Source organism: Rhinatrema bivittatum, chromosome 3 (genome assembly GCF_901001135.1).
Source record: "Rhinatrema bivittatum chromosome 3, aRhiBiv1.1, whole genome shotgun sequence".
Lineage (NCBI taxonomy): Eukaryota > Metazoa > Chordata > Amphibia > Gymnophiona > Rhinatrematidae > Rhinatrema > Rhinatrema bivittatum.
The window spans coordinates 247,740,918-247,759,440 of record NC_042617.1 but is presented as its reverse complement, the minus strand read 5'-3'; the positions used below and the strand labels follow the sequence as shown (position 1 = coordinate 247,759,440).

Genomic DNA, 18,523 nt, shown 5'->3' with positions numbered 1-18,523 from the left:
CCGCTGCCTCTTCCACTGCTGATGCTCAGACCCTGGCCTCCTGCAGCGATTTCATGGATGAATGGGGAACTCTGCGGGAAGGGCCTTGAGTTTGCGCCTCTTCCTGGGAAACTGCAAGAGGCTAAGGGGTCCTGACTATAATCAATATATTTTTATTTAGGCAGGAGAGGGCAAAGCGCACCTATCATACTTTTCCACTGATGCCAACACATGGAGGAGTAAATGCACAGGGAGATTGGCTCATTGGCCAAAAAAGGACGGAAATTAGGAGAAAGGGGCTGTACATAATGCAACCTTCAAGTAATGCACTCCAGCGTCCTGGAAAGAGGTAAAAACTATGCACGTTTCAAAGTTACATTACATAGCCTGCTACTGAATCCCTAAAATAAACCCGATATCACCACAAGAAACAGCAAACTGATTGGAAGGGGGATAAAAGAGTAATGTGGTGATCTTCTAAGGGCCCTCATTTGTCACAAACTGTCGGGAGGGGGCCTGGGAAATGGCACCAGTCACACCGGAAGAAAAACGGGAGCAAACGATGAGGGGACATAAAAGTGATCTGGAACCAGGATCTGATAAAAAAAAAAATAAAAAAATTCTGTGGCTCTCCATTAAAACTGTCTTTCTTTCCAAGCTAATACAATTCCTGTATAGGGGAGAATGTATCCCCCTTTATAGAGTTTTTTTTTCGCCATGCAGCTCTAGGATCACTATTTGGCTCAACCGTCTTTCTTTCATCATTCTGCCCAGCTCAATAATGAAACACTCCCAGCCCAAGCAAGGGAGCCCCTACCCATTACCATAGGAGGGAGTGGACTTAATGCTTTGACTAGTAGGCAGAGGGAGGCAGAAGACCTGAATTTGAGTCCCGTTTCTGTTACTGGCACTTGCTGTGACCTTGGTCCAGTCACTTTATCTCCCCTTTGTTTCAGGGACTCCTGCAGACTGTCAGATCTTACATGCCTGACACTAAGCTGTAACAAGTAATTGTGCTGGCACTTGTCCCATGACATTTACTGCAAGTGGCTATTAGCAGTCAGCTGTTCGGTCAAGTGACATAAAGCAGAGTTAGCAGCACAGCACAGAGGTAAATGCACAGAGGTGGGAACAAGGTTATTCCCATTGGATTTTATTACCCACCCTCTGCTGCGTGATCTTGAGCAGGACCACTAATCACGTGAATCAACACGCTGATTGTTATTCTGTGGCAGTGGTCCTCGACCCAGACTCAGACAGTCGGGGTTTCAGGATATCATTCAACGAATATGCATGAGATAGATGTCCATGCAATGGAGCCAGTGCTTGCAAATCTATCTCATGCATATTCATTGTGGATATCCTGAAAACCTGACTGGCTGAGAACCCTCTGTTCTCTGGCACGTCATAACGCTCAAGAATTCATTCAACATCTGCCCACTGGCGCAGGACTTAAAAACTGTGAAGAGGAGGGACAGGCAATTCTCAGAATCAAATGAAAGGATAAAACCATCCAGGATCTACTGTGGTTTAAGGGGCTGCACTCCTTCCTGTTTCATGTAAACTCCCCACGGTCAGAGGACAATTTTCAAAGCCATTTCTGCAGGTACAAGAGCGCTCTGCCCGTGGAAACGTGCTTTTGGAAAACTGCCCGTCCTGGATGCAGGTTAAGTGTACATGTGTACGGCTCCCCCATGTGGAGACTTTAACTGGGAGTGAGGGCAGGCATTCCCAGGGTGGAGCTGGCGAGGGGGTTGCACTTGTGCACATATTTTTGACATTTTCAAAAGCACGCATGGATTTTTTTTTTTCTCCTCTCGTAAACACTACCCACACCCATCAGCGAGTGTAAACGCAGGCAGGAAGGGATAATTTTCAAAGGAAAAATATGCGTAAAGTCTGTGGGTACTGAACTTTGCAGGAATGCGGGCTGTTACAAAATCCCCCCAGTCCCACCACCTTGGGTCAGATGTATTTAAACATGACTAATAAACGTATGCTGCATTTTCACGTATGTTTTCTTTACTCACGTGCAGAAAAAAAAAAAAGAGCTAACTCCTTTTACAGTAAGCTAATGGTAAGCTATGTCCAGAGAAGGGCAATCCAAATGGTGCAGGGTTTATAGGGGGAGCCCTATGAGATGATACCAAAAGAAATGAATATGTTTACCCTAGAAGAGAGATGGGACGGGGGAATAAGATGCACACATTTAAATACATGAAATGCACTACTGCACAGGAAGCCAAGCTTTTTCAATGGAAAGGAAGCTGTCGAACTAAGGGGCACAATATGAACCTTCAGGAGGGGAGACTCAGAAACAATACCAGGAGGTTTTCTTCCACGGAGAGGATGGTAAATGCCTCGAGTGGCTTCCTGGAGGAGGTGGTGATGTCAAGGACAGTGATAGACTTCAAAACAGCATGGGATAAACACAGAGTAACCCTTAGTGGAAAAAGAATGGTCATGAAGGCACTGGGCAGCTCTCACTGAGTGACCTGCACAGGGCAGCAGTGGCAACCCTAAAGGAGACTCAGTGGGATTGGGGGTCGGGTTCCATAGGGGAATTTGATCTACTTTGAGTAGATGTGCATAACATCACTGCTGGGCAGACTAGATGGGCCTTTTTGGTAATTATCTGCTGTCATTTACTATGTTGATGCATTGAGAATTTAAAAGAAAAAAACCACTCTTAACACAAAAATGTGCACATATAAGTAGCAAGCATAAAACAAGATTTGTGTGCATGAAACTGAATAGGTCGGCATTGAAGACAGAAGCCAGGAAAGATTTATAAGAACATAAGAATTGCCATACTAGGTCAGGCTGAAGGTCCGTCAAGAGCAGTATCCTGTTTCCAACAGTGGCCAATCCAAGTCACAAGTACCTGGCAAGATCCCAAACAATAAACAGATCCCATGTTGCTATCATCCAGGGATAACTGGTGGCATTCCCCAAGTCTATCTAGTTAATAGCAGTTTATGGTAGGGATGGCCAACTCTAGTCCTTGAGAGCCACAGACAAGCCTGGTTTTCAGGATATCCACAATGAATATGCATGAGATAGATTTGATCACAGTGTCTCCATTGTATGCAAATATATCTCATGCATATTCATTGTGAATATCCTGAAAACCTGGTCTATCTGTGGCTCTTGAGGACCGAAGCTGGCCACTCCCTGATATGTGGATCTTTCCTCCAGGAACACGTCCAAACCTTTTTTAAACTCAGCTACACTAACGCCTTTACCATATTTTCTGGCAATAAATTCCAGGGCTTAATTGTTTATTGAGTGACATTTTTTTTATCTGATTAGTTTTAGTGTAAAACATGGTGAGGTCCATGTTAAGACACAGTCTGGATAGCATTCTAACACATAAATGTGCACATATAAATAGCATGCATAAAACATGATTTGTGTGCATAAAACTGAAAAGGTCGACATTGATGACAGAAACCAGCTAACTTTGGAGGTATATTCAATAATGCAACTGCAGTCTTGAAGATAACCAGCTATCTTAAAGTTAGCCAGTTAACTATATAGGACAGATCTTTGGCCCGACCAAACTAAACCAGCTAAGTCATCCGGCTGAACATTGGAGTTACCCAGTAAACGTGGCCAGCTAACTCAACTCCTCCCAGTTACACCCCTGGAATGCCCCTAATTTATCCAGCTAAATTCTAACTTATTAGTTGGCTAGAATTTAGCTGGATAAGTACCCAAATATTTATTTAACCGGCTAACTCCTGTGTTAGTCAGTTAAATGTTTTTTAATATAGACATCATTGTATTTGTTACACTATGCTTTTATTTATTTTTTATTTAGACTGTTTGTTTACTTCAAATAGGACTATTGTGTTATTTAATTTTTTTATTTGTATTTTGGCTTTACTTTTATTGTACATTGTCTTGGTTCCTTAGGGAAGAAATGTGATTAATCAAATAAGCTAACCAGCTAACTACTTACTACCTTCATGGAGCATCCCCTAGTCTCTGTAATTTTTTTTTTTAAAGAGCTGATTCACATTTACCCATTCTGTGCCACTCATGATTTTATAAACTTTTAGCATATCCCTCCCCTCAGCCATCTTTTCTCCAAGCTGAACGGCCCTAACCTCTTTAGCCTTTCCTCATAGGGGAGCCATTTCCAACCCCATTTACAGGCCACCCCCCAAATTTACCATAGGTAAGTATGGGGAGGCCTGTAGGATGGGTTAGTGGATAAGTGGGAAGGATAGCTAAGTGAGTGGAAGGTAGGTAAGTGAATGAATGGGTCAGGAATGGTTATGTAAGTGTGTGTGTTTAGGGGGCATTTAGTGGATGAATAATGGGATAGTTAGGTGGTGGAGGGTGTTAAGTGGGTAGAGGTGGGGGTGTCTAGATTCAAGCATTCCAGTATTTAGCCTGGGTTTTCTTTAAGTTTGGAAATTTAACTTTTCATTTCATATCTGACCCAGGAGTTAACTTACATTTCTGGGGCTAGTGTTAGTCTATGGTGTTATGCCAGCATGGTCCCAGACCTAGGGTTCCCATGTGTGGTAGTGCCCCCCCCCCAGACCTGGGAGACCCAAGTTCATGACCCCTGTACCCGGGAACTCCAAGTCAAGGACCACACTGACACAGCACCATAAACAGTATGTACAACTGTCTATTGCAATTGCCTCCTACTTCTGTTTATTGAACAAGACTTCCAATTCCCTGGTCACGCTGCCGTCATGCAGCTTCTGCCTGGCCAACAGTTCTGCTGCTAGCTGTTCTCCCTCGTCTAACGCAAATCCAGAGACGCCCGACATGACAGCAATGGACAGTTATACATACATTCCATCCTGCATGATGGTGACAATTGTGTTACTATAAATGCCTTTTCCAAAGAGCGTACATAACACCAGAGTGTTGCACATACAATTCTGAGTCTCTGGCTTAGAAGCAATAGAGCAGAGGGTTATGGCTCAGTATCCCGGACTTGGGTATCCCAATACATAGCCCATATGTTTTAGGCCTGGAAATTTAACTCTTGGGGCGGAGGTGGAAAAAAGTTAACGCATCTTTCTGGTGCTAGAATTATGGCGCCATGGTGCCACCAGATAAGGGGTTCACAAGTGCTGTGGACAACCGTGGATCCAGGAGACCAGAGTTCAGAACTTCTACACCCAGGGATTGCAGGTCAAGGACTATGCTTGCATACCACCACAGACCAATACTAGCCCCAGAAAGGTGAGCTACAGTAACTGTACTCCAACTCAGACCAGGAATTACATTTCCAGTGTTAAAAAACACTTGTGTTAAGCCTTCAGGGCATTAACACTCACCCCTGCTTTGAGGAGTAATTGCTCATGCCCTCATTAACACTGGATTTGCATGCGAGATTGCTAGCGTGTACGCATATTTTTACGCACACGTTTCTTGTGCACAAAATGCCTTCCTAAATCAGGATTAAAAATCTGCACACAAACCGCCCGCTAATGCGCATCTTATTACATCGGCCTGTAAATGGGCAGTTAAAATTAAGATCTCACTCTGATTTTTATTTCACTTTTGAGGAAATGCTATTCTCTAAAAGATATTTTTTTTGAAAAGTTCCTCCTACTCAGCCACTCTCTTCGTGATCAAACTCCGTTAACTTGGGAACCCTGCTGTCCAGAACATCAGCCAAATCCCGTGCAGGCAGAGCGTAAGCAGAGCGCAAAAAGAAAGGAAAATTAGTTCTTACCTGCTCATTTTCGTTGCTGTAGTACCACGGATCAGTCCAGACCTGCTGGAAAGGAGGCTCAACCCACGGTCTGGACTGATCCGGGTACGTATAGGGAAATGCAGAGATACAGCAACAGCTCAGAATAAAGGGAGGAGGCAGAGCTGTAATGAACAGAGACACAGCCCTTCTTTTAAATTTAGAAAAACACAATAAGGAAAGCCTGCTGGGCTAAAATGAAAAAGGAATAAGATGAAAAGAGCCGAGAAACAACAAGCAAGTTGGTATTTTGAACCATCTGGCCAGCAGTGCCGTTTCATAACAACGCAACCCGCCGGGGATAAGCTCCTCTGAACAAACAGTACTGGGAGAAAGCTGGGGGAACGCAGGCTGCTTACTCACCACGGTCTGGCGATTAACCTGGATCACTTCATCGCCAGCATGAATCTTCCGAGACTGATCGGCTGGGGACTGCAGGGAACCATAACAAAACGAAAAACATAAATAAGCAGCAGCCCTTCTTGACAACATGTTTTCCGATGACGCTGCTTTGTCAGAAACTAACCTTTATTTTCTGAAATTAAAACCCCCACACCCCCCCAAACGTCATAATCAGGTCTGTCTGAGTTGCTAAGCTTGCTACAGAAAGTCAGATTTAAGTTTTAGGAACAAAAAACTTAGGGGGTAATTATCAGGAGTTACACGTGCAAATGTAACGTACGATCGAAGCTATTTTCAAAAGACATTTGTCCAAGTGAAGTGCACTTACACGTGTAAAGCCTATTGACAAGTCAATGGCATATAGTGTAGCAATTTTCAAAAGCCCACTTACAGCTTTAAATGTGTAAATGCTTTTGAAAATCAGGCCCTTAGTGGATAAAGCCTGAAAGTCCGTTTGCTTGAAACCGCACAGCTTGCAGTTTTAATCTGCTGCAATTTCAGGAAAGATAAAATATTCCACAGATAAAGACGCGTGTAAACCAAAAGCACTAGAGGACTTTTGTCCAGATATGTTACAAATTACAAAATCAGGCAGAAGCACCAGAGCATTTATTTTACACAAGATTCTGCTTGCACAATTTTTTGTCTCATTTTGAAGTTAGAGAAAATTAAATCTTTGGGGAAAACATTAAGAAATCAATTCACCTCCAGAGGTTTGGGCCTCTACTAAGTGGACAGGAACCCAATATTAGTATTCCCAAAATTATCTAATGCCATACAAGGGCAATATTCTGCTGCTATCTGATAAGATTTCAAATACTCCAAAACTTATTCGGAAGGGCCTGGAAAAAGATATTCAGAGGATGCAGAAGCTGGAGACGGCTTTTATGCTCCATTATCATCAGGCTGTACTCTGTTATCAGCTCTGCACCAAAGGGTCATACACTTCCACACATCTGTGACTTTTACTTGCCTTATCGAGGCTGCTATCCCAAACATATAAGCTCCTCCACAGAACAGGACTAAGTGCACTCTGTCCTGTAAATGACGTGGCATCTGCTCCGCCACCCTTCCAGTTATCTGTGGTCCTTCTCCAAACCTTTCTTTGGTGAACACTAAACAAAAGAACTGGTTTAGTGCTTTCACTTTTTCCTGGTCGCTCTCCACAGATTCCTTCTTTCCTCCTCTCTGTCTTCCAAATCTCACCTCTACACTTCCTCCTTTCACCGACATACCTGAAAAAAGTCTGGTCACATTGCTTTACTCTCACTTCTAGCTTTTCTTCTGCTCGTGCTTTTGCTGTCCTGTCTACTCTTCCCCGTTTTTCTCTGTTTTCCAGTTATTATATTACCCGGATCCCTTGCACTGTGTCCAGGGCAGCTGCTCGCGCAGTACAATACTACCATTTAAAGGAAGCAATCGTTTGTGCCAGACAGGCATCAAGTGCTCTATGGTGATCATCAATGGCAGCCTCAAGAGAAAAGGCGAGAAAAGTGAGTGGCAGCAGTCACTCTTTGGCCTCCAGATGTGTGCATGGCATGTATCCATGTTCAGAGCAGTGACAGTGGGTGGAATAATGGGTATCCAGTGGTGAGATGTACAAAACCAGAAGACGACAGCTGGGGAGGCAGTGCTTGAACCCTTGTGTATGATAAAATGAGGGACCAGTGGACAGAGACCCTAGTCTTACTGGGCTTTGTTGCTGTGTGCAGAAGGGGAGGACTGCAGGATGTGTGTAAGGGAAAGGTGTGTGGCTTAGGTCCTGTGAATGCTGCCCCTTTGTGGATTTAGATTTTAGATTTAATTACTTACTTTTCCATATTCTGAGCTCAAGATGTATATACATCCCTGCTCTGACATCAACCCGCTAGTATTCTCTGCAAAAGCCAACTGTGAACAAACTAATACTACTTGATTATAACCATTAAGACTCAAGCCCTCAGCAACAGGAAACACAGCTCAGCCAAAGAGTGTAACATCACTAAGCTAGGGACTGAAACTGACACTTACCAGTTATCCCAGAAAGCAGCCACTTAGGAGGACAATAGATCACAAACTGGCAGCCCAGAGCAGGAAGGTGGATTAACCTGTCTTCATTAGAGAAAAGGAAATTATCAGGTAAGTAGTAATATCTAATTTCTCAGCATTCAGACAGGTTAATCCACGACCAGTGGGGCTGTACCCAAGCTACTTCCAAAAAGGGCGGGAGGCTGTCCAACCAACAATGCACACGCAAAGGCTGCATCCTCCCAGGCCTGCACATCCAGACAGTAATCCCTGGAAAAAGTGTGTAAGGAGGACCTCATCGCCACTCAGCAAATTTCAACGGGAGACAACAATCAAAGCTCCACCCATGACACTGCCTGAACCCTAGTGGAATGAGTCCTAACCTGCTTAGATAATGGCTGCTCAGCATCCACATATGTGGCTGTGAAAAGTTTCTTAATCCAGCGGGCTATTGTAGCCCACAACGCTGGCTCATCCTGTTTACTCCCACCATGGAGCACGAACAGCAGGTCAGTCTTCCTAAGAGGTTTAGAAGCTTCCAAATACCTCAAGAGATGTCGCTTCTCATCCAAGGTCCGCAACAGATGATATTTTTCCACATCTCTTTCCTTATCCAGCATCGGCAGGGAAATCCACTGATTCAAGTGAAAGCCTGAAAACACTTTTGGCAAAAAAAGATGTAACAGTTTGCAGCTGGACTGTCCTTAGAGTCACTAGGAGGAGCGGTACCTGGCAAGAAAGAGCCTGCAGTTTGGAAACTCTTAAGTGCAGAACATGTCTTCAAGTAAGTAACCTCAAGGAGAGGGTGCGCAGTGGCTGAAAGGTGGGACCCGCCATAAATTCCAGAACCAGATTAAGGCTCCATAAAGGCACTGGCAATCGCAAGGGAGGACAAAGATGCTTCTCCCCCTTCAAGAACTGGGCCACATCCGGATGGGCCGACAAGGGTCCACCATTCACCTGATCCCAGAAACAGGCAATAGCCACCACCCGTACCTTCAAGAAATTAAGGGTCAAGCCTTTAATCAACGCATCCTGCAAAAAGTCCAAAATGAGTGGGATCTTAGCCGAACAAGGATGAACCTCTCATTCTTCACATCAAGCCTCAAACATTCGACAAACCTGAACACAGGCTAAGGAGGTTGAGAACTTCTGAGCTTGAGCAAGGTGGAAATCACAGCAATGGAATATCCATGCTTCAGCAACCAAGCCCTTTTGAGGGCCACTGTAAGACAAAACCGAGTCAGATCCTCGTGAAGAATAGGCCCCTGTCACAACAGATCTTTTTGGAGCAGAAACCGGAGAGGAGAGCCGGATAAGGGTCTCTGCGGATCTGCATACCACAGCTTTCTGGGCCAGTTGGGAGCCATCAGAATCACCATCTACGAGAGCCTCTCGATCCTCCAAACCAACCTACCCAACAAGGGCCACGGCCTGTATTTTCTTGTGATTTGGGGACTGGAATTATGGCCCACAAGCTCAGGAGCCTCGAAAACGTAGTCTCCACTGCCTGCCTCTTTTGAGGGGAGCTGCAAGGAGACTCCATTAAGACTTCTGTCCATTCAGATAGAAGGTTAAGGCTCGCTTGTAGTCCAAACGTGCAGTACTCATTTGCCTTGGTGTGAATGGGGCCTGGGAAAAGATGCTGGCAGAATGATTGACTGGTTAAGATGGAAATCCGTCACCACCTTAGGCAGGATCTTAGGTTGTGTACTTAAGATCACACTGTTATGGTAATAGGTCACTAAAGCCTGGAGCTCACTGACTCTGCGTGCTGAGGTAACCGCCATGTCAGGTCACAAGTGTGCAGCGTGTTAAAAGGAGCTTTCATCAGCTAAGCTAATACCACATTGAGATTCCAAGACACAGCGGGAGGCCTTAGGGGGAGGCTTCAATTGAAGCAGGTCCTGCATAAAATGTACAACTATAGGCTGTACAGAGATGGGCGTACCATCTATACCTTGGTGGTATGTGCCAACTGCACTGAGATGAAATCTAACGGAGTTGGTCTTTAAGCCAGCATCTGATAGGTGTAGGCAGTGGTCAAGCAGTTTTTGAGTGGGGCAGGAGAATGGATCTAGAGCCTTCTGTTCACACCACAAAGAAAACCTCCTCCACTTCAGTCCATAGGACTTCCTTGTGGAAGGCTTTCTAGAAGCCACCAGGACCCAAGACACATCCTCTGAAAGACTGAGCACTTGTAGAGTTAACTTCTCAACATCCAGGCTGTGAGCGACAGAGCCTGGAGGTTGGGATGCCGCTGCCTGCCTTGATCTTGCGTCATGTGATCTGGGGGAAGTCCCCAGACTAATCAGTCTCTGGATGGACAACTCCCGTAGAAGTAGAAACCAAACCAATCTCAGCCAATAAAGGGCTATGAAGATCATGGTCCCCCTGTCTTTGTGAAGCTTCAAGAGAGTCTTTGCCACTAAGGGAATTGGAGAATACGCATACAGAAGACACTTGCCCCAATGATGGACAAGAGCGTTCGAGGCTGGATTGCCGTCTGCCCTGTACAGGGAGCAGAACCAAAGCACCTTCCTGTTACAGGGGGATGAGAATAGATCTATGTCAGCTACCCTAGAGGTGGAATATCCAATTCACTACCCCCTGGTTCAGGGACCACTCGTGGGGTCTGAAAGCTCGACTCAGCCTGTCTGTTACCACTTTCTCTAACCCAGCCAGGTACATGGCCCTGAGCACCATCCCATGGGACAGGGTTCACAACCAGATCTGGACTGCTTCCTGACACAGTAGGTATGATCCCGTGCCTCCCTGCTTGTTGACATACCACATGGCTACTTGTTTGTCGGTTTGGATTAGGACAACTTTGTTGGACAGCCGATCTCTGAAAGTCCATAGCATGTACCTGATCGCCCGAAGCTCCAAGAAGTTGATTTGACAAGAGCGTTCCTGAGCAGACCAGAGGTCCTGGGTGCTGAGCCAATCTACATGAGCTTCCCACCCCAGGGTGGATGCATCTATGGTTAGGACAATTTGGGTAGGGAAACTTTAAAAAGAAATCCCTTGTTCCAGATTTGAAAGTACCCAACACCAGAACAAAAAGTCCCAGAGAGAAGGAGTGATTCGGATGCAATCTTGGAGTGAGTGGCCTGGTGCCACTACGACCTCAGGGTCCTTTGGGCTCTGCACATGTGTAAACATGCCAAGGGAGTGACATGGATGATTGTGGCTATATGGCCCAACAGTCTCAACATGTGCCAGGCTGATACCTGCTGGTCTGTTGGATCTCTGCTGCGATGGATGTCAAGGTAAAGGCCCTCTGGCAAGGCAGGAAGTCCTTGGCCTGAACCGTGTCTAGCAGGGTTCCTATGAAGTCCAATTAAAGTGACAGGCTGAGATGGAACTTTGGGTAGTTGAGAACAAACCCTATTGACTCCAATACCCGAATGGTCAAGTGCATGGACTTGGCGGCCCCTGCCTGAAACGTGCTCTTGTGCAGCCAATTGCCCAGATATGGGAAAAAATGCACTCTCAGCCTGTGGAGGTGCGCCGCCACCATGGCCAGGCATTTTGTGAAGTCCTGTGGGGCTGAGCCCAAACAGCTACACATGTGTTGCGACCATCGCTGCCCGACATCTTCACTCCACCCTCTTTACCTCTATGGCGACTCCCTCCGGGGTTGAAGGACGGCTGGCTGCCACGGCGTCTCCCTGCTGACTCCCTCCGGCGTCCCTGGACTGGCTCGACGCTGCAAATCCGCCATGTTGCCTGAAGCCTAGGGCGCAAGCGCTCGCGCTCTGATTGAAGTACCAGCAAGGGCGCAAACCTCAGGGGCGTCCCCCTGAGATGACATCATCCGCTTCCGATATTTAAAGGTCTCTGTTATCGCTAACAAACTGAGTTAGCAAGGAATGGAATTGGATTCGTTCTAGCTACTCTGCCTCCTCGGACTTACCAAAGGTACTCGCTCCTCGGGGGCCTCGCTCTCTCTTTGCCTTTCAGGTTACAGACAGGAACTGGTACTCGCTCCTCGAGGATCCTCATTCCTGACTCTCTGCTGATTCTCTTCTGCCTGGAAGCTATCGCTGCCTACATCATTGTGAGTTGCTATTGCTCTCTCAGAGCTTTCCCTGGAACCAGGTACTCGCTCAAAGGCCTACCCTTTCCAGCTACTGAGCCTTTCCGAGACCATTATTGTGAGTGTTGTCATCTACATTCTGTTCATGAACTCTGCATACCCTGCCTACTCACTGTCTACAGTTTCTCAACAGCTCAGTCATCCTGGGTTCGCTGTTCCAGTATCTGAGGGACTTCAGCCCTGCCGGGCACTTCAGCTCACTACTGCCACCTCTGGTGGTTTCAAAAACCTGTTTAATAAAAGAATTAGGGGCGGATTTTCAGAGCCCTGCTCGCGTAAATCCGCCCAAAACCGGGCGGATTTACGCGAGCAGGGCCCTGCGCGCCGGTGAGCCTATTTTACATAGGCTCACCGGCGCGCGCAGAACCCTGGGACTCGCGTAAGTCCCGGGGTTTTCGGAGTGGGCGTGTCGGGAGGCGTGTCGGGGGGCGGGGCCGGAGCGTGTGGCGTTGCGGGGGCGTGTCGGCAGCGTTTTGGGGGCGGGTACGGGGGCGTGGCTACGGCCCGGGGGCGTGGCCGCGCCCTCCATACCCACCCCCAGGTCGCGGCCCGGCGCGCAGGAGGCCCGCTGGCGCGCGGGGATTTACGCCTCCCTCCGGGAGGCGTAAATCCCCCGACAAAGGTAGGATGGGGGTTTAGACAGGGCCGGGCGGGTGGGTTAGGTAGGGGAAGGGAGGGGAAGGTGAGGGGAGGGCAAAGGAAAGTTCCCTTCTAGGCCGCTCCGATTTCGGAGCGGCCTAGGAGGGAACGGGGGTAGGCTGCGCGGCTCGGCGCGCGCAGGCTATACGAAATCGATAGCCTTGCGCGCGCCGATCCAGGATTTTAGCCGATACGCGCGACTACGCGCGTATCTACTAAATCCAGCGTACTTTTGTTTGCGCCTGGAGCGCAAACAAAAGTAGGCTGTTCGCGCTCGTCTGAAAATCTACCCCTTAGTGTGTGTCTGTCTCCATACTCTAAGCCTAGCAGGTGGTCCCCCTTGAGATCTTCCCGCGGGGGCGTGGTCATCTGCCACTGGCCCAAGGATCTACCCACAACTAACACCAGTATTTACAGACTGATAACTCCCTTATCTGATTGCTCCTCCCATCAGCATAGCGGATTATTACAACACGATAATGGAAGTGCTGTTTTCCCACCACAAATTGGAGATACTTCCTTTGACTGGGGAAGATCTCAATATGAGTCTATGCATCCTTTAGTCCTCTTTTTGCAAAAGGAGGATCAAGAAGCGCAGGGAAACCATCTTGAACTTTTCTTTTCTTAGAAACTTGTTCAAGGCCCTAGGATGGGATGAAGTCCAACTGTTCTCTTTGGAATCAGGAAGTACCTGGAGTAGAATCTCCACCCTCTCTGCCCTAATGGTACAGGCTCGACCGCTTTGGCTGTTAAAAGAGAAGAAAGCTCTGCTAGTAGTACCTCCTGATGCACTCTGGCCCCCAAGATGGGCATGGAGGGAAATTTGGTGGGACTCCTAATAGATTCAATTGGTACCATTGACGGATGATGGACAGAACCCACTGGTTATACTGGTTTGCAAAGAACCGCAGCCGGCCCCAACGGGAGGGTCCATCATCTCAGGTACGGGCAACTGGCCTACAATCCCTACAACCCAGTCAAAACCCCGTCTCCAAAAGTAACTGAAGAGCCAGCTGGGGCTTGGGGGCTCACTGCTGCTAGGATGGCTGCGGGAGCCCTGATGGTGTGGACGGGAGCGAGAGGTGAAGGATAGTACTTCCTTTGGTGAAAGAAAGACTTCCTTGGTCCCTGTCTCACTGGCCTCCTAGAAGAGGAGGATGGGTCTGGAGTGCTGAAGACGAGTTGTTGGAGGATTTCATGGTGGTCCCAAAGTTGGGCTATAGCATCCCTCACTCTATCTCCAAAGAGATTCTCCTCAGTACATGGCATGTCAGTGAGTTGTTCCTGTACCTCTGGTCGGAGATCCAAGGCCTGCAACCATGCCATTCTGTGGGTGACAATTCTCACTGCAGAGACTCTCGATGCTGTCTCGGAAACATCATAGGTCATATGGACCTCGTGACTTCCGTACTCCAGGCCCTTATGCACCAGCAATGTGAAGGTGTCTTGCTGCTGTTGAGGCAGCTGTTCGGCCACCTCCTGTACCTGCTACCAGATGTCCCGCAAATACTGGCTCATGTAAGGTCACAATCCTATTTTAATAATGTACTATATGTTTTTTCGCTTCATTCATTTTATTTATTTATTTTATTTTATTTTATGATTGATTCACAATTTTATTTATTTTGGCTCTAGGCTTGCTGTTGTTCCTTAATTCCCATTGTTTCTAAATGTTCAATGGTTCATGTTCACTGTTTAATGTATCGCCTCCTAGCGAAAGTTTAGTTCTTTGTAAACCGGTGTGATCTATATTCTTTATAGGAATATCAGTATATAAAAAATTCAAATAAATAAAATAAATAATGTAGAACTGAAAGTCAGTAATGCGAGCAATTAGCATGGCAACTTGAAATACCTTCCTCCCAAGAGTGTCCATCGCTCTATGGTCCTTCCTGGGAGCGCCGACATATGAGTCCGAGAGTGCTTGGCCGTCTTGAGTGCAGATTCGACCACCACCAACTGGTAGGACAGATGATGCTTGTCGAATCTGGCAGCCTTCTGGATGAGGTAGACCCCATCTGCCTTCTTATTAATGGGAGGCACTGTGAGAAGGTGTTCCCATATCCTCAGCAGCAACTCCTTAAGGATCTCATGCTACGATCTTCTTAGGAGGCTCTACGAACTGGAGGATCTCGAGCATTTTGTGCCTGGCATTCTCCTCCATAAAAAACTGAAAAGGGATGGTTTCCACCATCATCCTCACAAAACCTGCAAAGGTTAAGTCCTCAGGCAGAGACTTATCGCTTTTCTGGAGAAGGGTCTGAAGGGAGACCCTTGGAGGCCTCAGAGGAGGACTCTGAAATGTCATCCCCCCAGGGGTCATAGGGTTCCTCATCCTCACTGTAAGGCACAGGGGATGGGTCCCTAGGTGCTTGGCCTTCGTCCAGAGGTACAGGCACCGGTAAAATTGGAGGCCTTTGCGTCTCTGCTGGCTGTGGTGGAGCTTCCTTGGAGGAGGATCTGGCAACGACCACTGTATTAGTAGGGGGAGGGCTCATTGCCCTGCTGGGCACCGATGCTGTCCCAGGAATCGATGCCAGCTGGGTTGGTAACACACTGATGAGCTTCTCCAGAAGCGGTACGAGGACGGGTGGCAACAAGTCCGGTGCTCTCGGTGCTGCAGTACCGAAGCTCTGCAGTGCCTGGTACACCGCTAGTTGAACGTTGCTGATGCCAACATCGACTGGGAGGAAGAAGGGGTTTCCAGATCCTCATCAGACCCTCAAGGTGGATCGGTGACTGGCATCAGAACCGGAGGAGACTGTTACGGAGCCCTGGCACCAATGGAGGATTGACAATCCTCGCCACAGGGTCACTTCGGGGACATCGCAGTAAAAGCTGGTGTATCACTGTGTATCGATGGAGCCCAGTGCTGATGCTTCTTGGTTTCTCTCAATGCTCAGCCCAGTTCTTCCCTGGTGCTGAGGCCGATGATGAGGAACCCGAAGTTCTTGGCCTGGAGGAGATCGACACCGGTAGATCTCCGGCACCCCCATCCACCGATGGCATCAATGGAACCAATGGTCCCACCAACGTCGATGGCTCAGTCTAAAGTGGTGGTCCATCTTGTCAAGTCAAAGCCAATATCCCTTCGGGGTCATCTGTGCACATAAGCGACAACCCCAGTCGCCTTGCGATGACTCCATCAGAGGAAGTATATCTCATGTGGATCCATGATGGATATGATCCTCTGGAACTGGAGACACTGCCGAAAACCAGACGTGGCCATGTCGGATGAAACAAAAGAAGCACAAACCGAAAATGATGGCGGCAGAGTATCAATGCCGATTGGCACCAATGCACTGCCACCACGGGGAATCGACAATGAAAAGAAACTTACCTGAATTGCCGAAAACCCTAACTAGGAGACACTATGGGAAGATTACAATGAGGGAACCGGCAATGGAACAATGAAGAAAACCCCACAAAAAATGCGAGAAAAATCAGTTTTCCACAAGGCCAAATAACAGCTAAAGTGAGCTCACTCACACTCAGGTCGATCCAGTAAAGTGTGCTCCGTCGGAGCGCACTGTCACCCTGCTCTGGACGCGTGTTTTCCCTTACCCCTTATTCAGTAAGGGGAGGAAAACACGCGGCCCACCCACGGCACCTAATAGCGCCCTCAACATGCAAATGCATGTTGATGGCCCTATTAGGTATTCCCGAGCGATCCAGTAAGTAAAATGTGCAGCCAAGCCGCACATTTTACTCTAAGAAATTAGCGCCGCCCAAAGGTCGGCGCTAATTTCTTCCGGCGCCAGGGAAGTGCACAGAAAAGCAGTAAAAACTGCTTTTCTGTGCACCCTCCGACTTAATATCATAGCGATATTAAGTCGGAGGTCCCCAAAAGTATAAAAAAGTAAAAAAAATAAATAAATAAAATTTGAATTCGGCCCGCGGCTGTCGGGCCGAAAACCGGACGCTCAATTTTGCCGGCGTCCGGTTTCCGAGCCCGTGGCTGTCAGCGGGGCTCGAGAACCGACGCCGGCAAAATTGAGCGTCGGCTGTCAAACCCGCTGACAGCCGCCGCTCCAGGCCAAAAGGAGGCGCTAGGGACGCGCTAGTGTCCCTAGCGCCTCCTTTTCCTCGTTTGCACCGCGTCGCCTAATTTAAATACTGGATCGCGCGCACCGGCGAGGGGCTGGTGCGCGCGCCGGGAGAGCGGGCGTTAGTCCGCTCTCCACGGACTTTACTGGATCGGGCTGACTGTGAGGCTTACAGCTCCACATAAAAAGAGAGACTGGAGAGGGACCCATGTAGACGCATGGTATAGGGCATGCTGATCATGCTCAGTGTGCCTAGTCAAAGTTCTAGAAACTTTGACATATGTTTTCTGCATCGGGGCTCCATCTGATGATGTCACCCATGTGTGAGGACTAACATCCTGCTTGTCCTCAGAGTTCTATTGTACTGGGTAATATAAATGCAACCAAAATGCAAGGGACGTGGGGTAGGGAGGAAGCATTATGGGCTATCCTAAAGCAAAACAATGGTTCTTCCATTTACACTGGTGTGGCTTACAGGCTTCAAACTCAAGACCTCGACTGAGATCTGGTGAAAGTCATCCAAAAGGTGGGAAAGAAGGAAAAAGTGTTGATCACTGGAGATTTTAATCTTCCGGATGTGGATTGGAGTATCCCTTCTGCAGAATCTGCAAGAAGTAGAGAGATAGTGCATACTTTTCAAGAGGCTCTGTTCAAACACATGGTAATAGAACCCACGAGAGAATATGTGATACTCGACCTAGTGCTCACTAATGGGGATAATGTCTCTAATGTCTGGACAGATGCCCACTTGAACACCAGTGATCATCAGACAGTATAGTTTGATATCGCAATTAAGATACAGAGAAGTCACACGAAGACCAAGTTTTGAATTTCAAAAATATAGACTTTGTCAAAATGGGGATGTACCTGGAGGAAGAACTAGAAGACTGGGAGAAAATGGGTGAAGCGGAACAACAGTAGCCAAATTAAAAAGAGCTATTACAAAGACAACAAATCTATATGTTTGAAAAGTAAACAAATGTACAAGGAAAAAGAAAAAATAAAGGCAACAAGAACAGCATTCAGGAAGTATAAAGGATCCCAAAAAGAGGAACACAGGGAACAACAACTAGTGAAACTGAGGGAGCTGAAGAAACAAATCAAGAAAGCAAAATGTCAAGCAGAAGAAAGGATTGCCAAAGAGGTAAGGAGAAGTGATAAAACATTTTTCAGATGTATCAGAGAAAGAAGGAAAGCCCAAAGTGGTATAGTAAAATTGAAAGGTGACAAGGAGCAAGGTGTAGAGATAGATGAAGAAATGGCAGAAATATTAAACACATTCTTCACTAAAGACCCTGGAGAAGAACTGTTGCTGGCTGATAAGACTGTAGATGGAACTGGAGTAGACACAACTCTTATTGAAGAAAATAATGTATTGAAAGAGCTAAGAAAACAAAGTGGACAAGGTCATGGGGACAGATGAGGTCTTTGAAAGACATGTTCAATAGATCCCTTGAAACTGGCATGGTACCACGAGATTGGAGAAGAGCAGTTGTGGTCGCACTTCACAAGAGTGGTAGCAGAGAGGAAGCGGGAAACTATAGGCCAGTTAGCCTCACCTCGGGGATGGGAAAATTAATGGAGGCACTGCTGAAAGAAAGAATAGTGAACTACCTACAATCC

The 18,523-nt window shown here is 47.2% G+C and overlaps 2 protein-coding genes across 4 annotated transcripts in view; one reads left to right on the top strand and one right to left on the bottom strand.

The window, feature by feature from the left end:
- The window catches only part of GPATCH11 (G-patch domain containing 11), a 1,168,394-nt gene that overhangs the window by 860,425 nt on the left and 289,446 nt on the right, over positions 1–18,523 (top strand). The gene's annotated exons all lie outside the window — the stretch shown is intronic.
- Positions 1–18,523, bottom strand: part of CNKSR3 (CNKSR family member 3) — a 226,850-nt gene that overhangs the window by 25,238 nt on the left and 183,089 nt on the right. For all 3 annotated transcript variants that reach the window (XM_029594414.1, XM_029594413.1, XM_029594412.1), the window contains one exon: positions 6,068–6,136. In XM_029594414.1, the coding sequence (XP_029450274.1) occupies positions 6,068–6,136 (69 nt within the window). The remainder of the gene's footprint in view (positions 1–6,067; positions 6,137–18,523) is intronic.